Source organism: Cervus canadensis, chromosome 5 (assembly GCF_019320065.1).
Source record: "Cervus canadensis isolate Bull #8, Minnesota chromosome 5, ASM1932006v1, whole genome shotgun sequence".
NCBI lineage: Eukaryota > Metazoa > Chordata > Mammalia > Artiodactyla > Cervidae > Cervus > Cervus canadensis.
Genome location: NC_057390.1, coordinates 20,499,753 through 20,526,456, shown reverse-complemented (window position 1 = coordinate 20,526,456; position 26,704 = coordinate 20,499,753). Strand labels below are relative to the sequence as shown.

The 26,704-nt window shown below is 38.3% G+C and overlaps 2 protein-coding genes across 12 annotated transcripts in view; one reads left to right on the top strand and one right to left on the bottom strand.

The window, feature by feature from the left end:
* GEMIN6 (gem nuclear organelle associated protein 6) overlaps nt 1–20,452 on the bottom strand; it is a 39,909-nt gene extending 19,457 nt beyond the window's left edge. For 3 of the 9 annotated variants that reach the window (XM_043468374.1, XM_043468372.1, XM_043468373.1), the window contains exons 1-2: nt 20,345–20,452; nt 20,059–20,181 (exon numbers count right to left, since the gene is read on the bottom strand). The gene's annotated coding sequence lies outside the window, so the exon portion shown is untranslated. Of the gene's footprint in view, nt 1–912; nt 3,087–13,790; nt 13,841–20,036; nt 20,182–20,340 lie in introns of all 9 variants that reach the window. The other 6 variants (XR_006269395.1, XR_006269400.1, XR_006269397.1 and 3 more) reach the window with 5 other exon arrangements.
* Nucleotides 20,453–20,530: 78 nt separating this feature from the next.
* SRSF7 (serine and arginine rich splicing factor 7) lies at nt 20,531–26,095 on the top strand. 3 transcript variants are annotated; one of them, XM_043468377.1, is made up of 8 exons: nt 20,531–20,667; nt 21,726–21,906; nt 22,281–22,457; nt 23,334–23,408; nt 23,496–23,573; nt 24,777–24,830; nt 25,385–25,420; nt 25,796–26,095. In XM_043468377.1, the coding sequence occupies exons 1-8, from the start codon at nt 20,640–20,642 to the stop codon at nt 25,848–25,850; spliced, it is 684 nt and encodes a 227-aa protein (XP_043324312.1). In that variant the 5' UTR covers nt 20,531–20,639; the 3' UTR covers nt 25,851–26,095. The 3 variants fall into 3 exon arrangements, with proteins under 3 accessions (XP_043324312.1, XP_043324311.1, XP_043324310.1); XM_043468376.1 differs by having other exon boundaries at nt 23,496–23,597; XM_043468375.1 differs by having other exon boundaries at nt 23,496–23,606.
* The last annotated feature ends 609 nt before the right edge of the window (nt 26,096–26,704 follow it).

Below are 26,704 nucleotides of genomic sequence, written 5' to 3'. Positions count from 1 at the left end.
CATTATCAGAGAAATGCAAATCAAAACCACAATGAGGTAACATCTCATGCCGGTCAGAATGGCTGCTATCAAAAAGTCTACAAACAATAAATGCTGGAGAGGGTGTGGAGAAAAGGGGATCCTCTTACACTGTCAGCGGGAATGCAAACTAATACAGCCACTATGGATAACAGTGTGGAGATTCCTTAAAAAACTGGAAATAGAACTGCCATGTGACTCAGCAATCCCACCGCTGGGCATACACAGAGAGGAAACCAGAATTGAAAGAGACACATATACCCCAATATTCATCACAGCACTGTTTACAATAGCTAGACCATGAAAGCAACCTAGATGTCCTTTGGTAAACAAATGGATAAGAAAGCTGTGGTACATATACACAATGGAATATTACTCGGCTATTAAAAAGATCACATTTGCATCAGTTCTAATGAGGTGGATGAAACTGAAGCCTATTATACAGAGTGAAGTAAGTAAGAAAGAAAAACACCAATACAGTATATTAATGCATATATATGGAATTAGAAGGATGGTAATGATGACCCTATATGCGAGACAGCAAAAGAGACACAGATGTAAAGAACAGACTTTTGGACTCTGTGGGAGAAGGTGAGGGTGGGATGATTTGAGAGAATAGCATTGAAACATGTGTATTACCATATGTGAAACAGATCGCCAGTCCAGGTTCAATGCATGAGACAGGACACTCAGGGCTGGTGCACTGAGATGACCCTGAGGGATGGGATGGGGAAGGAGGTGGGAGGGGGGTTCAGGATGGGAGACACATGTACACCCATGGCTGATTCATGTCAATGTATGGCAAAAACCACTACAATATGGTAAAGTAATTAGCCTCCAATTAAAATTTAAAAAAATAAATAAAAAAATAAAAATAAAATGTACATCATTTACCTTCTCTTTTTCAAGAATATGCATCACTCCATTTGCCAGTCTAAAACATTCCATTTTATAGGTATGGTGGAGGGAAGAGGAAAAAGTAATGGCCAATTCCTTTCTTCCTTGTTACTAGTCAGACTCTTAGCAGTTGCCTCTTCTTGGATTTCTTCCATAAAGAAATTATTTTTCTACCTGTTAATTATCAAGATGATAGTAGACACTTCACTCATGAAAAAAACAGAACCACACTTGTGTTTAAATCACTTTTTCTTTAGCTATTTGTTCAAGGGCTATGTGAGCCCTAAACTGTAATCTGGCTTCCATGGAATAGTCTTTGTAATTTTTTATGTTTTCTAGGGTTTTTGTTGCACTGGCATAATCTCCTTTTAGATAGTACAGAATTCCCAGTTCATAGTAAGAATATGGCACCAAATAGTGGTCATATTTTAACAATTTCTCCATTTGAATGACATGACTAAAGTAGTACTCAGCCATTGAATATTTTCCTAAGTATTTCAGACACAGACCTTTCAGTAAATTTAATAAACTTATGTCATCTATGACATACTCTTTGTTTGGAGTTTCTTGTAAAAGTTCTTCCCCTTTGTCAATGATTGACAGCCAGGTTGAAATAAGCTCTAGTTTTTGGCTTACGACTCGGAAGCCACTCCAGGCATACATGAATTCCAGAATGGGCTGTGCTGTAAACCAGCCTGCAGTTGTCGCATAGCGCTGACCCTTCTCAGCAACAAATTTTTCTATCGGCACAGAAGTTCCCAAAATTCTGATTCTCAGGCTATCCACGCTTAGGAAGAGGGAGCTCATGTCCTCACTTACTGATTTCGCAAAATCAGGAGGAAGCACAGCCAGTAGGGAAGCTTTAGCGAAAGAATATATTGATTTGGACCACCTGCTGTTTTGAAACAGCACATGGGCATAGTGGTAAGCCTGCTTCCATTCCAGCAGAAAAATGTGGCACCACATGAGTTCCCAGTAACAGAGGTGTTGAACCTGCTTCCATTCGTTCTGAATTAAAATGCACTCCTCTAATGTTAACTGGGCATGTTTAAAATATCCTTTCAGCATACTAAAACGTGCATGGAAAAATTTAAGTATGACACAGTTTGGAAATTTCTGAAGGTAGATTAGGAAGAGATTCTCCACAGCAGAACTATGGTTCTTCTCAACACCAAAAGCTATGGAGAGATAATTGTAATTAAACAGTAGAACCAAAACACTAAAGATATTATTTATATGGGATTCAGATGCACTCTCATGAAGCAAAGTCAAGCCTACCTCTCTATCACCAGAATATCCAACAACATTGAGGATTTTAAGTGTCCTTGGTGGCACAAGTGCTAATAACAAGTTGAGTACTCCAAGTCCAAATTTTATGCCTCCAACCAGGTGTCTGTAGGTTTTGCTTTGGTAATCAGGTATCTGTGTTAATACTTGTTGACAGTCTTTGTATATTTGGTAACTTAACCCAATGTTGATCCCACTTTTAAGAAAACTAAACATACTGTCATCCTGTATAAATGTTACAGTGGATTTCAACATCAAACATTCAGCATAGCAGACTTCTGCATGCAATTCCTCTTCTTTAATAGCCTTTATTCCCTGCTTGCTAACTAGACGAGAAAAACTTAACACCCTAGATTTTCTTCGGAAATTGTTACAGACTCTCAAAGCATCCTTTGTGGCAGTCATCCCAATCTCTATATCCTGTGGATCAAAAGTTAAGAAGGCCTTGACAACCATAAGGATGCTATAGATTAGAGCATGGTATATGCTGTTTTTTGACCATGGATAAAGGAGATGTATGGCATCAGAGAATCTGTTATTTAGAAATAAATACAATCCCGTTGTGCATTCTTCCAAGGAAGATACTAGATCCATTGTTGCTGCTGCAGGGATAATTTCATAGGCATCTTCAAACTTGTCCTCCTTATCTTCTCCCTTACTAAATGATGTAAACTCATGCTCCATATCGTCTCTTTTATTCAGAGTAAGCGACATATTTGTTTCCCTACTTTAGAGATGTGAAGTATCTGAAGTAGAGAGATGTGGCCTTAGTGAGGGTAGCTCCTGATCTCCTAACTGGGGTCACTTCTTCCACGGCCTGAAATCTTGCTGTTATAATGGAGGCAGACTTAGAGCTGTGAGGTTCAGTATCAAGATATTCTCATCTATGTCAGACAAAGGGGAGAAAAAAAGATAATTTTATTTACCTAGAAGATGAATTTCTGAAAAGTTAAAATCATTTGGAACATACTAAAGAAAACATGCTCTTTTAGAAAACTGTGAAGCAAATCCTTTGTAAACCAAAGAGGTCCTTTGTGAACCATCCCTCCAATCTATCATTTTCATAAGATCATTCTTTTGTGTATTTGTGTTATAGAAATGTACAATGACCGCTGAACACAGATAATGAATTCTCTGTAGGAAGACCTTGGGGGCAAGAATCTGGCTGGAAAGAGAAATGTATTTACATATGTTTCGAGTTAAGACTAGAGGAAAGGGTAAATTGTCCACACCAAAGAATACAGATTATGAGAACTAAAAATCCAACACCTGTTATTCTTAGTACCACTGCTGTACTTGCATATATTTTCACAGAAAACTACGTCTTGATAAAATATTATGGTTAGTTATACAAGACTTTGGAACGGAAAGTGCTGTGTAAATTAGAAAGATTTCCTTGCATTGTTGCAATTAAGAAAAAAGCTCAAATGCAACAGTTTTTATCAAAACATTACTATAATATCTTGGTAGGAAGGTTGGGTGGATGTGAGCACAATGGAAAACCAATTCCAAACAACTAGCTACTTAATATATTCATAATAATACAATAGGTCCAATTAATCTATTCTTAAAAATAGAAACTGCCAAAAAAAAAGAAACTGCAAGCAAAATGCTTCAATAGTAATTTTCACAACGTTTTACAACAATTATAAACATAGATTAAAATGTACTTTAATTTTGTATTTTTATATGTTAAATGACAGGAGGGGAAAATGAAACAGAGAATAATCAAAGGAAAAGAAAAAGAAAAGCAGAAGGGATACAGATTTTTATATAGTGGGAAGAGAAAACAGAGGGAAAATATGTTAAATATTAAAAAAATAAATAAAGGGAGATGACAGCCTCAAAGATGCTATTCTACTTAAATTGTTTGTTTTTAAACGTTAAGGTTTAGTTATGCTTCAGTATTAGCAACTATTATCACTATTCATTGGAAAGCTAAGTTAATTACACATTTGTCTAAAAGGCTCGGCTCTGAGCACATCTTTCATGTCTGTCTTCATCACAGAGTACAGTGCCTGCCTCTTACTCATTAAACTAAATGAATATCATATGACTATGACAGTTTTTGATTTACATCTACTAAGATAAATTCAGAATGAAATAATCAATTGCTGTTAAAACTGTAAAAGTCTTCACAGACATAGCGAAGAGACTGTGGTTGCCAAGGAGAAGATGGGAAGTTGGGGGGAATGGACTGGGAGTCTGGGGTTTGCAGAGGCAAACTATTACACATAGGATGGAGAAACAAGTCCTACTGTATAGCACAGGGAACTATAATCAATATCCTGAGATAAACCATAGTGGGAAAAAAAATAAAAACTAATATAAATATGTATATATATGTATGTATGTATATATATATATATATATATACATACACATGTATAGGCTTCCCAAGTGGCGCTAGTGGTAAAGAACCTACCTGCCAGTGTAGGAGACATAAGAGACTTGGGTTCAATCCCTGGGTTGGGAAGACCCCCTGGAGGAGAGCACAGCAACCCACTCCAGTATTCTTGCCTAGAGAGTCCCATGGACAGAGGAGACTGATGGGCTACAAGCCATATATACATAAATATATATAAACACACACACACACACACACACACACACATATGCTGTGTGCATGCATGCTAAATTGCTTCATTTGCGTCCGACTCTGTGTGACCCTATGGACTGAATTCCTTTGGTACATAACAGAAATTAGCACAACACTGTATATACTTCATTAGAAACTTTTTTATAAAAAGAAAAAGCTAAACTTGCAGCAACAGAGAGTAGAATGGTGGTTATCAGGGGCTGGGAGATAGGGAAACTGGAGAAATGTCTGAGTATAAACTTGTAACTAGTAGATAAATAAATCTTGGAAATCTAGTGCACAGCATAGTGATTATAGTCAACAATATTGTATTATAAACTTCTAAGTGTCTGAGAGACTAGATCTTAATTGTTCTCATCACAAAATAGAAATGATAATTATGTAACATGATAGACATGTTAGCTAACTCTACAGTGGTAATCATACTACAATATCTAAATACATCAGATCAACTTGTTGTAAACCATAAACTTACACAATGTTTTATGTCAAGAATATATCAATTAAAAATGTATGGTTCTGAAAAAAAATCTATAAGAGTCTGAAAAATTTCAGTGAATACAAATAACTGAAGTTCTTAATATAGCAAGAATTTCCATGAATCAATTAGATAGAAGAAACACTCCAACAGAAAAATTAGCAAAGGACAGAAACAAATTGCCAGTGAGCATAATGTTCAATTTCACTTTAAATCAACAAAATACAAATGAAAAAAAATCCATAAAAAAACCAAATTTGGCAAGTTAAAAATATAACATCCAATATTAATGAAAGTAGAGAATCAAATACCCTTGTAGGTTAATTAGGGAGGTGTATAAATGGCTATAACCCTTTTGGAGAGTTATTTGGCAACATGCTTTAAAACTTTTATATTTTTTAATACTCTGACTCTAATTTCATTTGTGGAATTATTCTAAAGAAATAGTCAGGGATGTGTATCTACACAAGTTGTATACACTTCAGCATTATTTGTAATATGAAAATGAAAATAATCTAAATTTCTTACAACAGAGGATACCCATACAATTGAAATCTATGCAAATACTATAAGATTATAGAATATTTAATGACTTGGAAAATTGTTTATGGTGTAATACACTATATTAGTTCTCCAGAGAAACAAATCCAATACTAGATACCTGGCAATAGCATAAACATATAAAGGCCATTATGACAAATCTACAGCTAACATCATACTCCATGGTGAAAAGCTGAAAGCATTTACTCTAAGATCAGGAACAAGACAAGGATGCCCAGTCTCACTACTTTTATTCAACATAGTTTTGGAAATCCTAGCCATGGCAATCAGAGAAGAAAAAGAAATAAAAGGAATTCAAATTGGAAAGGAAGCAGTAAAACTGTCACTGTTTGCAGATGACATAATACTAGACATAGAAAATCTTAAAGATGCCACCAGAAAATTACCAAAGATCATCAATGAATTCAGTAAAGCTGAAGGATACAAAATTAATATACAGAAATCTGCTGCATTTCTAAATGGTAACAATGAACTATCAGAAAGAGAAATTTAAAAAACATTCCCATTTACCACTGTATTAAAAAGAATAAAATACCTAGGAATAAATCTACCTAAGAAGGGTATATTTGTATCTCTATACTCAGAAAACTGTAAGACTCTGAGGAAAGACAACACAAACTGATGGAAAGATATACTGTGTTCTTAGATTGGAAGAATTAATACTGCTAAAATGACCACATTACCCAAGGAAATCTATAGATTCAAGTACTATCCCTATCAAAATACTTATGGCATTTTTCACAGAAATAGAACAAAAAAATTTTTTAGAACAAACAATTTTAAAATCTGAATGGAGACACAAAAGATCCCAAATAGCCAAAACAATCTTAAGAAGAACAAAGCTGGAAGAATCACACCCCCGAGTTCAGACCATACTACAAAGATACAGTCATCAAAACAGTATGGTACTGTACCTCCCTTGTGGTCCAGTGGTTAGGAATCTGCCTGCCAATGCAGGGGACATGCATTTGATCCCTGGTCCAGGAAGACTCCACCTGCTGTGGGACAACTAAGCCCATGCACCACAACTTCCAAGCCCACACTCTAGAGCCCACACTCTGCAACAAGAGAACCCACTGCAATGAAAAGCCCATGCACCACAAACTAAAGAGCAGCCCCTGCTCGCCACAACTAGAGGAAGTCCATGTGCAGCAATGAGCACAGCCAAAAATAAATAAATAAACAAATAATAAAATTTAAAAAGAAAACAGTATGGCACTGTCTCAAAAACAGATACATAGATCAATGGAGAATAGAATAGAGAACACAGAAATAAACCTATGCACTTACTGTCAATTAATCTATGACAAAGGAGGAAGAATATACAAAGGAGAAAAGGCAGTCTCTTCAATAAGTGGTGCTGGAAAAACTGGACAGCCACATGTAAAAGAATGAAATTAGAATATTCTTATATCATATACAAAAATAAACTGAAAATGGATTAAAGACCTAAATACCTAAATAAGACCAGATACCATAAAACTCCTAGAAGAAAACATAGGCAGAACACTCTTTGACATAAATTGTAGCAGTATTTTTTTGGAGCTATCTCCAAGAGCAAAGGAAATAAAAGCAAAAAGAAACAAATGGAACCTAATTAAATGTAAAAGCTTTTGCACAGCATAGGAAATCACTGACAATACTAAAAGGCAGCTTACTGAATGGCAGAAAATATTTACAAGTGACATGACTGATAAGGGGTTAATATCCCACACATATAAGAGTTCATACAACTCAACATCAAAAAAAAAAACAAACTCAAACAACCTAATTTTTAAAATGGACAGAAGATATGAATAGACAATTTTCCAGAGAGGAAATGCAGATGGCCAACATACACACATGAAAAGATGCTCAACATCATTAGCCATCAGGGAAATGCAAATAAAAACCACATTTGATTTGTCAGAATGGCTATCATCAAAAAGTACATAAATGAGAAATGCTGGCGAGGATGTAAAGAAAAGGGAACCCTCTTCAAGTTGGTGGAGTAGGACATGCACTCATCTTCTCTTGCAACAGCACCAAAATCGCAACTAGCTCTTGAACAACCATTGACAGGAGGGTGCTGGAACCCACCAAAAAAAGATACCCCATGTCCAAAGACAAAGAAGAAGCCTCAGTGAGATGATAGGAGGGACACATTCACCATAAAATCAAATTTCAGACCCACCAGGTGAGTGACCCACAAACTGGAGAAAAATAGTACCAAAGAAATTCTCCCACTGTTGTGAAGGTTCTGAACCCCATGTCAGGCTTCCCAGCTGAGGGATCCAAAAATGGGACTGGGAATTCCCAAGGAATCTGACCTTGAAGGCCAACAGGATTTGATTATAGGACTTCCATAGCACTGGGGGAAACAGAGACTCCAGCCTTGGAAGCCACAAACAAAATCTTGCCCACATCAAGACCCAGAGGAAAGGAGCAGTGACCTTATAGGAGACTGAACCAAAACTACCTGATAGTGTTGGAGGGTCTCCTGCGGAGGCATGAATAGGCAGGGGCTCATCACAGGGACGGGGGCACTGGTAGCAGCAGTATAGGAAGGTCACCCTTAGCGTAAGCCCTCTTGGAGGTGGCCACTAACCCTAGAGCTCCTAGACCCCAGGGTTAGGTAGCCGCAGGCCAAACAACTAACAGGGAGGGAGTGCAACCTAACCCATCAGCAGATAATTGGATTAAAGCTATGTTCAAGCTGGTTTTAGAAAAGGCAGAGGAACCAGAGATCAAACTGCCAAAATCCACTGGATCATCGAAAAAGCAAGAGAGTTCCAGAAAAACATCTATTTCTGCTTTATTGACTATGCCAAAGTCTTTCACTGTGTGGCTCACAATAAACTGGAAAATTCTGAAAGAAATGGGAATACCAGACCACCTGACCTGCCTCTTGAGAAATCTGTATGCAGGTCAGGAAGCAACAGTTAGAACTGGACATGGAACAACAGACGGGTTCCAAATAGGAAAAGGAGTACGTCAAGGCTGTATATGGTCACCCTGCTTACTTAACTTATATGCAGAGTACATCATGAGAAACGTTGGGCTGGAGGAAGCACAAGCTGAAATCAAGATTGCCGGGAGAAATAGCAATAACCTCAGATGTGCAGATGACACCACCCTTATGGCAGAAAGTGATAAAGAACTAAAGAGCCTCTTGAAAGTGAAAGAGGAGAGTGAAAAGTTGGCTTAAAGCTCAACATTCAGATAACTAAGATCATGGCATCCGGTCCCATCACTTCATGGCAAATAGATGGGGAAACAGTGGAAACAGTGACTGACTTTATTTTTCTGGATTCCAAAATCACTGCAGATGGTGATTGCACCCATGAAATTAAAAGATGCTTACACCTTGGAAAGAAAGTTATGACCAACCTAGATAGCATATTAAAAAGCAGAGACATTACTTTGCCAACAAAGGTCCGTCTAGTCAAGGCTATTGTTTTTCCATGTATGGATGTGAGAACTGGACTATAAAGAAAGCTGAGCACCAAAGAATTGATGCTTTTGAACTGTGGTGTTGGAGAAGACTCTTGAGAGTCCCTTGGACTGCAAGGAGAGCCAACCAGTCCATCCTAAAGGAGATCAGTCCTGGGTGTTCATTGGAAGGACTGATGTTGAAGCTGAAACTCCAATACTTTGGCTACGTGATGTGAAGAGCTGACTCACTTGAAAAGACCCTGATGCTGGGAAAGATTGAGGGCAGGAGGAGAAGGGAACGACAGAGGATGAGATGGTTGGATGGCATCACCAACTCAATGGACATGGGTTTGGGTGGACTCTGGGAGTTGGTGATGGACAGGCAGCCTGGCGTGCTGTGGTTCATGGGGTCACAAAGAGTCGGACACGACTGAGCGACTGAACTGAACTGAGCAAGGCCCTGCCCACCACAGCAATACCCAGTTTTGCCATCAGTCCCTACCATCAGGAAGCTTACTCAAGTCTCTTAGCCTCCTCCATAAGAGGGCAGACAGAAAAAGCAAGAAGAACCACAATGCCAAAGCAGCTTACAATGCCAAACCAGGTTACAGGGAGATAATCGAGATGAAAAAGCAGAAAGTTATGCCCCACGTGAAGGGACAAGACAAAACCCCAGAAAAACAACTAAATGAAGTGGAGATAGGCAACCCTCCAGAAAAAGAATTCAGAATAATGATAGTGAAGATGATCCAGGATCTTGGGGAAACAACGGAGAAGATGCAAGAAATGCTTATAAAAGACCTAGAAGAACTAAAGACTAAATAAACAGAGATGAATACTACACTAGGAGGAATCAATAGCATAATAACTGAGGCAGAAGAATGGATAAATGACCTGGAGAAAAGAATGGTGGAAATCACTGCCACAGAACAGAACATAGGAAAAAGAACAACAAAAAAAATGAAGACAGCCTAAGAGACTTCTGGGACAACATTAAACACACCAACATTCGCATTATAGGAGTCCCAAAGGAAGAAGAGAGTGAGAAAGGACCTGAGAAAATATCTGAAGAGATACTAGCTGAAAACTTCCCTCACATGGCAAAGGAAATAGTCAACTAAGTCCAAGAAGCACAGACAGTCCCAGGTAGGATAAATCCAAGGAGGAACACACTGAAACACATAATAATCACACTGACAAAAATTAAAGATAAATATAAAATATTAAAAGCAACAAGGGAAAAACAACAAATAACATACAAGGGAACTCCCATCAAGTTATCAGCTGATTTCTCAACAAACTCTACAAACCAGAAGGGAATGGTACAATATATTTAAAGTGATGAAAGGGAAGAAACTACAACCAAGAATACTCTACCCAGCAAGAGTTGGCTGTGTAGAGTCTGGCTCTATGCTTTTTGTCTGGCTATTCTCCATTCAGATTTGATGGAGCAATCAAAAGCTTTCCAGACAAGCAAAAATTAAGAGAATTCAGCACTATCCAACCAGCTTTACGACAAAAGCGAAAACAGGAAGCACAAGAGAAGAAAAAGACTTACATAAAATAAACCCAATTAAAATAGTAATAGGATCATACATATCAATAATTATCTTAAATGTAAATGGATTAAATGCACCAACCAAAAGACATAGACTGGCTGGGTAATGAAAACATGTGCATGTATGCACTTCCACTTACTACATCACTCTGCTTGACCGCCCCCCCCCAAACTGTATATAGTTACTTTATATTGTTAGGTTAATCATGCCCCCATTATGGCTTGCAATTATAATCATCCTTTTGGATTGTGAAAGCTGGTAAACATCATTCTATATCACCAAAGCTACCATTTAATAGAAAAACCTGTAATCATTTTTTAAAATCCAGATGCATATCAGAATTATCTTTGAATTTTTTGAAAAATACAAATGCCCATATATTGCTTTTTTTTTCCTCCAAAGCTCCAGATATATTTCTAATGAGCAGCCATGTTTAAAAACAACTGGACTATATGATGATATTTTACTTTTATCTAGCGTCACTTTTTTTATTTCATATTCAGTGCTCCCATTTCATTTAGTTTAAGTTTTCCAGTTTCTCCATCTCTTTTTTTCTTTGATGTTCTTTCTCAAGCATAGTAGAAAAATATTTGTATACATATATATATAAATAATATGTATAATACATATATTTTAGAAAACTTATGAATTTTTGCCTAAAAAATTTATGACATATTGATCCACTTGTTTGACTTAGTATGAATAGAATGATAAATTCTAATTAAAAAAATAGATATGCAACAAGCAACAAAAGTTTATAGTGTATAGCACAGGAAACTATAGTCAATATCTTGTAATAACCTATAATGGAAAATAATTTGAAAAATAATATGTGTATATGTACAACCAAACCACCCTGCTGTGCACCTGTAACATTGTAAGTATATTCAATAAAACATATATATTAAGAAAAAAAAGAAACGGGAACCCTGGTGGAAATGTAAATTAGTGCAGCCACTATGGAAAACAGCCTGGAGTTTTCCCAAAAAAACTAAAAATAGAACTACCATATGATCCAGCAATTTCACTCCTGGGTATACACTAGAAAAAACCAAAAGTACTAATTCAAAAAGATACATGCATCCCAATTTTCAAAGCAGCATTATTTACAATTGCTAAGATATAGAAGCAACGTAAGTGTCCATCAACAGATGAATGGATAAAGAAGATATGATATATATGTATGTATATATAGGCTTCCTTGATGGCTCAGATGGTAAAGAATATGCCTGCAATGTGGAAGACCTGGGTTTGATCCCTGGGTAGGAAAGATCCCTTGCAGTAGGAAATGGCAATCCACTTCAGTATTCTTGCCTGGAAAATTCCATGGACAGAGAAACCTGGTGGGCTACACTCCATGGGGTCACAAAAAGTTGGGCACAAATGAGCAACTGAGCATGCATGCATATGTATATGCACATATTTATACACATTGGAATACTACTAGCCGTAAAAAAGAATGAAATTTTGCATCTGCAGCAACATGGATGGACTTGGAGGGCATAATGTTAAGTGACATGTCAGACATGGCAAGACAAATACTGTAAGCTATCACTTATATGTGGAATCTAAAAAATACAACAAACTAGTGAAAATAACAAACAAGAAGCAGATTCATAGATACTGAGAACAAACTAGTGGTTACCAGTGAGGGGGGAAAAGGCAGGGGGGCTTTATAGGAGTAGGCGATCAAGAGGTATAAACTATAAGGTAAAAAATAAACTGCAAGGATGTACTGTACAACATGGGAAATATACAATACAGTTTTACAATAATTATAAATGAAGCTTAACTTTAAAAACTGTGAATCACTACATTGTACACCTTTTCCCTATATAATATTGTATATCAACTACAGTTCAGTTTAAAAATGATTTTAAAAAAAGAACCATTCTAGAATATAGTAGAGTTTCTATTGTTGTGGTTGCTTTAAATACCAACAGTGCCCCACAGGAAAATGGTAGTAATCTGCAGGTTCCACAGGCAGATTTTTATAATGTAAAATAAATGTTTCACTACAACTCTCAAAGAGTTGAGAAAAAGCCAAAACAAGTTACTTCTAGGAAGGCAGTGTGGCACAAAAGAAATCTCTATGGACTGAGAGAATCAGAGGTTCAGATTTGGAACCTAAATATCTATCTATGCAATGTGATAAAGCAATGTGAAAGTCTCTCAGTTGTGTCCAACTCGTTGTGACCCCACGGGATATACAGTCCATGGAATTCTCAAGGACAGAATACTGGAATGGGTAAGCCTTTCCCTTCTCCAGGGGATCTCCCCAACCCAGGGATCAAACCCAGGTCTCCCACATTGCAGGAGGATTCCTTACCAGCTGAGCCACAAGGGAAATGCTTTGTAAATATTAATTGAGCAACAACCATGTGAAATAGTTTCTTAGTAGAATTAATTCTACAAATATTGAGAATGTAGTGCTGTACAAGCCAGGCACAATGCCAGACAATAGGAATGCATCAGAGAGTAAAACAAAGTCGCTGCCCTTGTGGATCTCACACTGTGATAAACTCACACAGAGTAAATGAAGAGGTTAGAGGTTAGAAGAGCTATGAAGGAAGATAAAGTTGAGTAAATTGTGTAGGGATTGTGGGAGAAGGCCACGTGATAATGTTGAAGCATTATTACAAAAGTACTATATTTGTTTACAAAAACACAAAACCTGCAAACAATACAGAAGACCTCACTGTACAGTTAAATGATGAAGGCCCTTTTCTATCTTCAACCAAATTTCACTTCCCAGAGGCAACCACAGTTAACAGTGTGGGAGGTTACATACTAACACAAGATTCTCCCTAGATTAACTATCCTGTTTAATTCCTCCATTATGACTTCCACTTAAAATATTTATATTTATTTATATTTAGATTACATTCCATTTTTTACTAGAAGCAATTCAGGTCATAACAGAAAAAATTTTTTAAATAACCAAAACCACAGAAACACATTTCATGATACCACTCACCCACAGACAGCATCATTAAAACCCATGTTTTCTTTTGCAAAATCTCGAACCTAGAATGACAAGTAGAGCCACATGTTCCAATTAACACAACTACTAAACAGTGATTCTCAGTTCAAACTTGGAACTCCTTTGTCTCTAAGCCTCTCAATTTAAAAAGAAAAAGTATAGGAAAGTGTAAAATACAGAAAAATAAAACAAGAAATCTTAAATTACTTTATTAATATAGTTTATTTTTACAAAACCAGAATTATTCTGTGTATGCATATCATTTTCAAATCTGCTTTTTTTACTTAATTACATACCATTAACATTTTTCTGACATTGAAGAATTCTACCATGTGATTCTTAATGGTCATAATATATGTAACCAATTTATGTGCCATAACATTTAATCACCCCTTCATGGATCACAGCCTTGTTGTGGCGAATTGGATGGCATAACTCAATGAAGTTATGAGCTATGCCATATAGGGCCACCCAAGACAGACACATCATAGTAGAGAGTTCTGATAAAATGTGGTCCACTGGAGGAGGGAATGGCAAACCACTCCAGTATTCTTGCCACTAAAACCTCATGAACAGTATGATAAGGCAGAAAGATATGACACCAAAAGATGAGCCCCCTGATTGGAAGGTGTCCCATATGCTACTAGGGAAGAGCAGAGGGCAATTATTAATAGCTTCAGAAAGGATGAAGCAACTGGGCTAAAGTGGATACAATGCTCAGTTGTGGATGTGGCTGGTAATGAAAGTAAAGCACAATGCTGTCAAGAACAACACTGCACAGGAACCTGGAACATTAGGTCTATGAATTAAGATATATTAGACATGGTCAAGCAGGAGATGGTAAGAGTGAAACATTGACATCTTAGGAATCGGTGAACTAAAATGGACAGGAATGGAGAATTTAATACAGATGACCATTGTATCTATTACTTTGAGCAAGAATCCCTTAGAAGAAATGGAGTAGCCCTTGTAGTCAACAAGAGTCTGAAATGCAGTACCTAAACAGAGATCATTCTGTCTTTTTCCAAGGCAAACCATCAATATCACAGTAATCCAAGTGTATGCCCCAACCACTAATGACAAAAAAACTGAAGTCGAACAGAGAAGCTGTTGTAATGAGAAGACTGCCCACTGAAACTAGAGAGTAGACCTCACTCATGGCAACTAGAGAAAGTCCTTGCACAGCAACAAACACCTAGCACTGCCAATTAAAAAAAAAAAAAAAAACAGAAAGATTGCCAGGAGAAATATCAACAACCTCAGATATACAGGTGATACCACTCTAGTGTCAGCAGGTGAAAAGAAACTAAAGAATCTCTTGATGAAGATGAAAGAGGAGAGTAAAAAAGCTGACCTAAAACTCAACATTCAGGAAACTAAGATCATGGAATCTGGTCATATCAACTTCATAACAAACAGATGGAGAAAAACTGGAAGCAGTGACAGATTTTATTTTCTTGGTCTCCAAAATCACTGCAGACAGTGATGGTGGCCATGAAATTAAAAAACACTTGCTCCTTGGAAGAAAAGCCATGATAAACCTAGACAGTGTATTAAAAAAGCAAAGACATCACTTTGCTGACAAAGGTGAATCTAGTCAAAGTTATGGTTTTTCCAGCAGTCATGTACGGATGTGACAGTTGGACCATAAAGAAGGCTGAGCGCTGAAGAATTGATGCTTTCAAACTGTAGTACTGGAGAAGACCCCTGAGAGTCCCCTGGACTGCAAGATTAAAGCAGTCAATCCTAAAGGAAATCAATCCTGAATATTCACTGGAAAGACTGATGCTGAAGCTAAAGCTCCAATAGTCTGGCCACCTGATGTAAAGAGCCGACACTGACTGGCAAAGATCCGGATGCTGGGAAAGAACTTAAGGCAAAAGGAGAAGTGGGCAACAAAGGATGAGATGATTAGATAACATTACCAACTCAATGAACATGAATCTGAGCACACTCTGGAAGATGGTGAAGGACAGGGAAGCCTTGCGTCCTTGGGGTCACAAAGAGTCAGACAAGACTTAGCAACTGAACAACATTTAACCAATGCTTTATGTTTGATTTTCAAATTATTTCCAACTTTTGAAAAGATAGTATCTTACCAACATTTTTCCAGATAAATCTTTATGCGCATCTATGATTAATTCCAGGAAGTAAGATTACTAGTCCGAAATATACATGTAACTTAACAATTTTAAAACACATTGCCAAATTGACCTCCTCAAATGTATTATTTCACATTCCCATTAGTGTGTGTAAGTGGCAATTCCGCTGCACTCCTGATAGAAATAGGATGCAGTTTTAATTTGCATTTTTATCAAGGACAGACATTTTTTCTGCTTTTACTTTGATTTCTTACTGTCTGATTTTTTCTCTATTTTTTATTGGGTCAAGTCATGATTTGTTCTTTACTAGAAATTCTGGATCCTTGAATTTGGAGAACTAGATAGGTCTGAAAAAATTGGGGGACAGAGAGGACACACTTTTTCTATCAAGAAAACACATGAGATTTTTTTAAAAAGTTCTTAGCATCCTTTCACTTTAAAAAATGATGGGAGGAATATTTTAACAGAAAAAAAGACATAATAAATAAAGGATGGTTTTTCCCAAGAGTGGTTGGCAATAGTTTATATTTTTCTGAGACCGGAGAAATTTTCATTCAAGCTCGGACTGACTGACTGTCTTTGTAGTAGGATTTGGGAACCACTGCACTCATCATGCTGCAATTCTAGGTTTAGTCTCATTTGAAAAATGAGGTGGTTAGACTAGTGATCTGGTAGAGAAATCCTCTTATCTCTTAATTTCAAGGCATTTCTTTCATATACAATCTTACTTTAATTATCTATTTGAGAGTTATACCATATGCATCCATTTCCCATAAGCTTTGAAATAGATTCTATCCATTTTAAAAAGTTAAAAAAAAATTTATTTCCCTGCACCTAAATGCAGCATGCAGGATCTTTCAGTTGTGGCATTTGAACACTAAACTGAGGCAAGTGGGATCTAGTTCCCTGACCAGGGATCCAACTGGGCCCCCTGCAATGGGAGCAAGGAGTCTTAGCCACTGGAACATCAGGGAAGTCCCTAATTTTTTTTTTTATGTTTCATTTTATGTTTTTGACTGTGCTGCCTACAGGATCTTGGTTCCCCAACAGGGATCGAACCCAGCAATAGAAGAGAAAGTCCTAACCACAGGACCACCAGATAATTCCCTATATATATATGTAATTTTTTTAAGGTATATCTAATCTCATAGAAATTAGCCTCCAAGGCTAAATTTGGTGATAAAAGTGACAATTTCCACATTGCTCACAAATACATATCTCCCCATTCCATAGGCAAATACCTTTGTATAGAACCTTTAAGAAGGTTTCAGGGTGTGATTTTGGGATTCCTGGGGATTTACTTTTCATGAAAAACCTTTCTTTTGAGTTTTTGCATGTTATATGTGTCAGATGATTTTTCTCTATGTGCATTGAGTCAAAGAAGAAAAGTGACAACTGCTCTTCCTGCAGTCACTGAGTTAAGAGAGACATCTTAGGAGTGGCCACTGAAGGATGGCCAGCACCATGTTTCAGAGTTTTGTCCCCGGCTTTGAGAAAATTTCAATTTTGTCCAAGGGCCCAGATCATATTAAATTTTTAGATAGTGCTAAGTGCTAAACTCGAAGTCTAAGCTAGTCTAGCTCTAATTACGACATTAAGCTGATCAAGTCACTTTCATTAATAGTCTTCCTTAAAGAAGGAACAACACAAGTGATTGGTTTAGGGCTTGATGACAGTTAATAGTTTCACACTTTTTAACACAATAGGCATTCCTCAGAGAGCCTCACTCTTCCTGGATTGCTCCAAATGCCGAAACCATCCATTTAGGAGTATTTGTATCAGTGGGGCACTCTTAAATCACAACTTACTTACTCCTTAGAGTTGGTCAAAGCATTTGTGGCTCTTTAACTGTTGTTCCCCTCTCCCTCCTATATACTTCAGTACTAACTGCAGTCCAGTACTTAGCTAATGAGAAGTTAATTTCTTTATACAGTATGAAAGACTTATAAGCCTGTCTCTAATAATTATTTCTTCCCAGAATTTTAAGATATTCCAGAGGGAATAGCAGAGTATGAAATATTGAAAAAAGGAAGTTGTAGTTGAACACAGTTGTTTGGATTCATCTCAGGACAAACATACACAGAACATACATAAAAATATATTAAATGACTAGTGCTGGGGAAATTCCCTGGAGGTCCAGTGGTTAGGACTTTGCATTTTCACTGTTGAGGGCCCAGGCTCAATCCCTGGTGGGGGAACTAACATCCTGAAAGCCTTGGGGGGGGTGGGGAGGGGAACCATTGTTGGTAATACTATTCTAAAATAAAGATTATCTCTTACTAAAAAGTAATACATGTAGCAAAAGGTCTAAAACTGTTTTTCTTATTTTAAAGTTTTCACATCCAAATAAAATGATGACAATGACTTAAAAGTGAAACCAAAAATAAAGATAAAAGGTGAATTTTTTTTTGGGGGGGTTAATTCCTTTGTTTTGTTTCATTTTATTATAGGCAGTCAACATTAAATCCTCTTTTCATATCTCCTTCCATTAGAAAAGGTGAATATTTCTCTAATGTTTCTCTGGAAACACTGAATCTAGGGAATGTAGATACACTTTGAAAGCTGCAGCTTTCAAAAGAATTACCCCTCCCTTCATTAAACTAATAATATTAATATTTAACAACAGAAACTTAAGATTTAAAAAAGTCATATAGGAAATATTAGAATATTTGTTGAATTGAATTAACTTTCACATTCAAATTGAAACTGGGAATTTGACCTTAAATTAATACAGAATTCTAGAGGCAGAAATTTCTGATTTAAAAACAATCAGTAGGAATAAAAGAACTGTACAAAAAAATCTCCCTAATTGGACTGACATTTAGTGAAAAGAATTGTTCTTAAGAGAAAGTTTTCAATATAACAGGGTACAAAAGGAGTACACAGTACTATTATTTTTTCATGGCAATGAGGTTAGCAAAGCCCAGCCTAGAATTGTCCCTCCTTTAATGAGAGAGACTTAAGTTACAGAATCAGGCAAGCCAGTCCAGGTTTACCTCTTTCCCTTTAATGTGCTTGAAATCAGTTTGTTGTAAGTTGGACAGTTGCTTCTTTTCATACTGTTTACATGGTTATTTGCTCAAAATGCTCAAAAATTCTTTTGTACAGTAGACTTTGTATTCAGAGCCCCCAAAATATTTATTGAAGTCTATGAGAAACTATGCAGTATAATAAGCACTATTTTTTTAAATTACCTACGCTTTGTACCTATGCTCTTTCTATTTGAAGTGTATATAAATGAGCATGTAAAGGATCGGTTTTGTTTAATCCTTTTAAGAAGATCTCTGTTAAGTAGATAACAACAAAAAAATAAGACCAATTCCTTCCATAATTTGAAAAGTTATGGAAATAATGTAAATTCTTAGTATTACTCTGAAAGAATTCATTTTTTATTTACCTGAATACATGCTAATTTAACTAAGTCCCCTTCCTCCTGTACTGTGTATCCCACATCTATACATAACAAGTGAAGTTACAGCAGATGAAAAAAGAAAAAAAAAAATAAAAGAAATACCTAAGAATTTCCTCTTGTTTTGTGGAACATTTCCAACTCATGTATTCCAAGTATTTACTGTCCAATGCCTTTTTTTAAATGGATGGTAAAAGTGAAATCTGTATTTACAGAGCTGGTGTCTGGCAAATACATTGTATAAAATTGAAACTGCATTTTTTACGCGAGTCTAACAAAGAAAAGATTTTCAATTATTTGATATATAGAATGACTGAGCAGCAAGACTGCTTACTCAGAGACGACTTAAGAAACTCCCCATCCTCAGGATACAGTATTAGTGGATGAGATGTGGTACTACAGTGCAAAGCAGAAAGCACTAGAAAGGAAGCACAGATATCACTTTGTGCGTCAAATGCAAATGATTTCATAATTCACTACCACAAATGATTTAAGGGTTTAGGGTTATGTCACGATTTCAATAAAAGGAGGTGGGTGGGGGGACCCTCTACTCCTTTGTCCCCCTGACTCCGAGAACTCGGACGGTGTTGGGGAAAACTGGTGGCCGGTTCGGAAGGGGCAGAAGGGTCGATTGAGGGCTGGCGGTCCCTTGGGGGCGTCACCCCTTTCGAGGCCCATGGTGGTTTTGAGGACCACTACTCAGAACGTGGGGGTTTAGCTGGTTCTCACCCTGGCCCAAGCTCCCGATTACCTCTGACGAGCCCCAAAGATCAATGAGTAGCAGTCGAGGTCAGGTCCCCCAGCAGAAAGGCGGCGACGGCAGCAACATCGGCGGTTAAACCTTACAGCCTTTCATGAGGCCTGTCTAGAGCATCTGAAAAAGATTACACCACAGCTAAGGGTCCCTAGATGCGAGGGGGCGTAAATGAAGGCGGGGGGGGGGGAGGAGACGGAGGGAAGGAAAACGAGTAGGACCCAGGGAAAAGGGGGAGGGGAGGGGGCAGGACTACGTGGGGAAGGGCCAAAGGTTTACAGACTGGATCTCCGCGTTGCCATGGAAACGTATCCCTCCGCCCAGGATTCGCGTTTCAACCCCACGAGTTCCGTCCGCACCGCTTCTCTGCTGTTTCCGCCCAGCTCCTTTGTGCCGCGCAGAACGTCGAGATGACGCATGCGCAACGAAACCCAGCTGCCGCATATATAAGCGCGAACCCAGGCGCTTCCTCGTAGTGCCGCCGGGACCGTTGGGGAGTGAGGCGGTTTCGTTGGTTTTGTGTTGATCGTTCTCTGGGCGCTGCGAGCTGAAAGAGCCCAGCTCGCAGGCCAGTCATCATGTCGCGTTATGGGCGGTACGGAGGAGGTAAGAGGCTGGGGGCCAGTAAGGGAGGTTGCTGTGGGTGTAGTGAGTATTTAGAGGTCGTGAGGTTGGCGCGGCGGTTGGGAGACGGTTATTCCGCGTGCGTAATGGCGGCTTCGGCGCACACCGTACGAAGCTGGAGGCGGCAGCGGCGGGGTATCGCAGGAGGACAGCGGGTGGCTGGGGTAGGTCTGTGGCGGCTATCTTTCAGTTCTTGGGCATTTTAGTCTCCCGCCCAGCCCGAGCCAGGCCCTCAATCACTGTTTTGTTGTTGCCCTTCTTCGAGCTGCCCGCCTGCCCGCCCGTCCCCCACCCGCCCCCCCCCTCCGCCTCGGCTGCCATTTTGCGCACATTGACGAGCATGGTGGCGCATTTCTTTGGCGCTTTCCCGCCACTTTAGCTGACAGATGTGGTCGCAGCAGTAAAAGAAAGGATGAATTTAAGACTTAGAAAACTGGCAGCTTCGAGCTGCGCATTCTCGTCAAACGGTCGGATTGCTGAGTGGGAATGGAAGCGTGATCTTTAAGTCTGGCGGCCGGTGTTTCTCTTTTGGCTTTTTCGAGCACGGTTTATGGCTTCTGGGGCGGGGAGCTGGAGTCACGGGCGAGCCTGCGCCTGGGGCGCTTGCTGCAGAGTAGAGGAGTCGGTGCAGCCCCGCTCCCGGTTCGCCTTCCGCTGGGGCCGGCTCACCGAGGACGCCGCTGCCGCCGCCGGCCCGCGCGCTCTCCGTGTGCCTGGGGCTGCCGGGACTCGGGGGCGGGGCGGGGGCGGGACCGGGGCGGACTCCGCCCCGCGCCTCGGAGTATCCTACCACGCTGGTGTGCTCGTGTTTGGAGGTTTCCCGCGGGGCCCCCAACCCCCCATTGAATGTTAAGAACTTGGTTCGTACGCTTCGCTTTTCAGAAATGTACGAACTTCGTTGGTTTTAAGACTAAATTTAGTTCTTGATAGAGTACTAAGTATGTTTTGCACTGTTAAAGATGGATTTAAGCAAAGAATTCAAACTTAGGCCAGATTATTTGCATAACGTGCGCTCTTTTCTTTGCGTTTTTTTTAAACAGAAACCAAGGTGTATGTTGGTAACCTGGGAACTGGTGCTGGCAAAGGAGAGTTAGAAAGGGCTTTCAGTTATTATGGGCCTTTGAGAACTGTATGGATTGCCAGAAATCCTCCAGGATTTGCCTTTGTGGAATTTGAAGACCCTAGAGATGCAGAAGATGCAGTTCGAGGCCTGGATGGAAAGTAAGTGAGATCTTGGTGAGAATGTTCCTGTGCCAGGCTTGAATTCTGTAGTCTGGAGGAGTTTTTAAATAATTAGCTGATCACTTTATGAAGACAGGAACTGAAAGCAAAAGTGAAGTTTGAAGGACTTATAAAGATATAGCTGGGGATCGGGATGGGGAATACATGTAAATCCATGGCTGATTCATGTCGATGTATGGCAAAAACCACTACAATATTGTAAAGTAATTAGCCTCCAACTAATAAAAATAAATGGGAAAAAAAAAGATATAGCCGGGGCTTCTGAGGGCAAAGAGAGTGGTTGGAAAGTTCTAAATACAGAGCTTACTTTTTTTTTCTTTTTAGCATTACAGTTTTATTGTTGTTTTTTGTAGAGTTATTTGTGGTTCCCGAGTGAGAGTTGAACTATCAACAGGCATGCCTCGGAGATCTCGATTTGATAGACCACCTGCCCGACGTCCCTTTGATCCCAATGATAGATGCTATGAGTGTGGCGAAAAGGGACATTATGCTTATGATTGTCATCGCTATAGCCGCCGAAGAAGAAGCAGGTATTTATTTTAATAAAGGAATGGTTAGTGTACTAGTTAATCAAGTAATTTTTTTATTAGCAAGGCACAAACGTATTTTTCTGTAAACTTGAATGTTAATTGTTACAGGTGTATTTTACAATTTTTGTTTAATTAAAGAAATGTTAATGTATTAATAATCAACCTGGTCAAAACCTTTCAGGTTTCTTCGTTTGAGTCAGTCGCCTTGATTCAGAATGTCACGAGCCTTATGATATCATGCTGAGGCGCCTTGCAAATCCGACAATTAAGATCCTCCTAGACCTTGAGGTGATCAGCATAAGAGGCCAGATCCCCTCGAGTCATCTACACCTAGCTTCACCTTATTCTTTAAAGGGCAGAAAATTTGAGACGGTGATCGCCGTAACAGTAAATTTGGCTTACAATTGGGGGCCCCTCCGGTTTAGAAAGAGGAACACCAGATTGACCACATTCCCAACTAGAAAAATCTTCTTGCGTCAATCAAGCCTCACCTGGCTCATTTGGCTGTCAGTTTGATCGTCGTGTAGATTGAAGAAAACATCTAGATGCAGCGATCGGCTATAGATACTTCTAGATCGTCTAGATCTACTAGACCATGGGCCAAAGAGGGTCGACCTGCAAACTTGCAAGGTTTATTTTAAATACACATTACAGTGTTTTATATTATGTTAATCTAAAATGTAATTGAGCTTTTAACAAATCTTTTTTTAGGTAGTTTAAAAAAAAAAAAAAAAAACGACAACTAATAGGCCCAGAGTTTATTTCCAAATGAGACACTAAATTTAAATAGTTTTGAGATTTGGTTTCAGCAGAGGCACACCGACTCTAAAAGGAGTTGCCATCTAATATTATATTTTTTTCTGACTTGAAAAATAGGTCACGGTCTAGATCACATTCGAGATCCAGAGGTAGACGATACTCTCGCTCACGCAGCAGGAGCAGGGGAAGGAGGTGAGAGATCTTGTTTAAACTTTAACTGGTAAGAAGTGGTGAAGTTTAATTGGCGTCACATTGAAATTACTTTGATTTAACGTTTAGGTCAAGATCAGCATCTCCTCGGCGATCAAGATCTGTGTCTCTTCGTAGATCAAGATCAGCTTCACTCAGACGATCTAGGTCTGGTTCTATAAAAGGATCGAGGTATTTCCAGTATGTAGCACCTTTTTTCCCCCTTATTTGTATTTGGATTGTCCCGTCTTAATGACAGCGGTGGAGTATCTTACGGACCTAATTGAAATGGAATGCTTCAGAAGATATTGGGGGAAAAAAAGTTCACTATGAACATGTCCAAATGAAGAAAAGCCAACTAAAGATTTTAAGGGCGTTACAGAGGTGATGGGGGGTGTCTAAGGTATAAATCTTCAAATCATTCCAGTGAGCACTCTGGGTAAACATGTTGAAAACTTCTGGAGTCAGCTTATATCTGTTGAGATCTATTCTCATTTACCTATAAGTCAGTTTATAGACACATGATAATAGCACTAAAAGATGATAGTTACTTGGTCCCTGATGAGGCTCATTAGAACAAGGAAGAGATTCAGAAGCAAGTTAAAAAGTTTTTCTTTTTTTGAAGGTTGAGACCATGGAAAATTTAGGGTAATATACACATAGATTGAATGTGGCTTGTTTGACCAGATATTTGGTTTAGACACTGAAATTTGAGAAGTTAAAAATCAAATTAGATCCCTCAGCATTTTTTGTTTTCAAAGGTTATGGAACTTGATAACATTCTAGATAATAAAAGGAATTGACAATGCTACTCATGTCAGTGGTAGAGAATGCTACTGAGAATTATTGCTACTCAGTAACGGCACAGTCTTTATAAACGCTAGAATTCAAAAACTTGTCCAGTTGAAAACCTGAACTATAGATAAATGCATTTAACTTGGTTGCAGGACCTCAAGATGTATATGTCACCCTCATTTGGTTTGTGTTGACAGATTGATGGTCCTGAACCATAATAGTTTGTTGATCCATGAACAGAGCTCTACCCAGTCATAGGAGTTTTCGCTGAACTTAACGCCTGAAGAAGCAAAGTTTCCGTTCAGGAGGTTGATAGGATTCTTTTAACACCAGTTTTCTCAAATACCATAAATTTCTCTTGGATGCTACACTCTGTTTAAGAATATTGTACGTCTGTACAGAAACTCATGATAGATTTTTGAAATGGTAGTTCCAAGTATTTGTCCAGTCTTAGACTGATAGGGCATCTTGGTCAGTCTTAGCCTCTTCCTAGCTTACCTTAAAAGGTACTCAGAAGGTGTTTAAGGAAATTACTCCTGTGGACTAATTGGTATAAATGTGTTTGTTTTTATTAAGATCCCGGTCCAGGTCGAGATCAAGATCCAGGTCTCTTTCACGGCCTCGAAGCAGGTAGAGTAAAAATCTTATTGATGCTGTTTTAGTTATGTGGCACCAATATCCAGAGTTCAAAGTGTTTTTGAATTGTTGGAATTTGTTAGCTATGAGCTAAGAAGTAAGTTGAGGAGGAGCACAGTTATCTTATTAGTAAACCAAACTTTATAACTTCCTTTATACGTGGCCTGTTCTGGCTGACTTTGTCAGCAGGGGCATGTCAAGCTATAGTGAAAAGTTGGTGAATTTGGGTTTATGTCATGTCCAAGCTATAATGAAAACTTGGTGAATTGGAGGTTGTATTAAGAGACCTGTGTTGGATTTGATAGATGTATGGAGAAGCATTCTGGGATCATTGTGCTTTGAGTATGAAAGATTATTTTATGAAGAACAAGTGTTAGAAGATTGACTTTTAGCAAAAAAAAAAAATGGTAGGGTTTTTGTTTCCAGTTTAACTGCAGTATAGTTTAAGCTCAGGACACTTGGGGGTTCATTTCATTGTATTGTAACTGAAGGGGTTGGATAGTACTTTTCACACAAAAATAAAACACAACCTTTTCATGTTTTGACAGCCGATCAAAGTCCAGATCTCCATCTCCAAAAAGAAGGTAAGCTAAATAATTTGTTGCCATATCTTAACTGTCAAGTGTGGCCTCTGCAGAATTTTGCTTACTGCCTACTTCCCTGAGCTCTTTGGAGAATTGGTGCTATATGTTAAACTACTAAACAGAGTTTCTTAGATGACCCCCCCCCCCCAAAATCTCCAAAAAGCAAATAATTATTTTTACCTAAGTTTTGTAAGATTAGTGAAGAGGCTGTTAAACCTTACAGGGTTTTTTGTTTTTTTTTTTTTACACTTCTGCTATAGGAACTTACTACCCTTTGGCCACCTTAGCATTTCTTAATTTAGCTCTGACATACATGCAAGAAGAGTTTTGTTAGACACTAATTGGTTCCAAACTTAAATGTTTTTTTCTTTTTAGTCGTTCCCCATCAGGAAGTCCGAGAAGAAGTGCAAGTCCTGAAAGAGTGGACTGAAGTGCTCAAGTTCACCTTTTAGGGAAAAGTTATTTTGTTTACATTATTATAAGGGATTTGTGATGTCTGTAAAGTGTAACTTAGGGAGGGTATTTCAACCATCTAATCAAAATGGACCTGGACTATTACTCTGTAAATTTACAGCAGTAAGATAATACAAATTTTTGTTGAATGTATTAACATCCTATGGTCTGAAAATGTGGATTTTTATTTGGCACATTTAAAATAAAATGTTTCTAATTAGATTTTTGATTTGTGTTCAATATTAATACTCCTTAATTTGGTACACTTCAGGAGTCAACCTTGATATTAACCATATTCATACAGACCTACATTTAAAGTTTAACGATAAGTCTTAAACATAATTAACATATATATATACACACTTGGAAAATTCCTTTTTACCCTTAGAGCTTTGGGTCAGATGGTAAGAGCTTGAGTTGGGTCTCCCTAAACAGCATGGATGCATCATGACAAGTCCCTAAGTTCTGTTAGAGTTGGTATTCTTAGATGTTAGCAGTAAGGCTAATTTCTTATGTCGGGCTGTAGGGACCACTGACTTGCTATAAGTGAGCACACCAGGAACTAAGTAAGAAGTAGCTGGACTTGATGCTGGAGAAGCTGGATTTTGCAAAAGCCTACTGGAGGTTTTCAGGCTGTTCGATGGGGTGGTATCACGTTAGAACTCTCCATTCTAGAAAGTTATACTCAATGTTCTTTTGTTTTAAAGAAGTTTTATATCAAAACTTTTGCATGTTAGAGGAATTGTCTGAATTTGGAACAAAACCTTTATGTAAACCAGCTTTGCAAAATTATCCAGCCTAGATAGTCTCTTCTGTCTCTTCAAATGAATT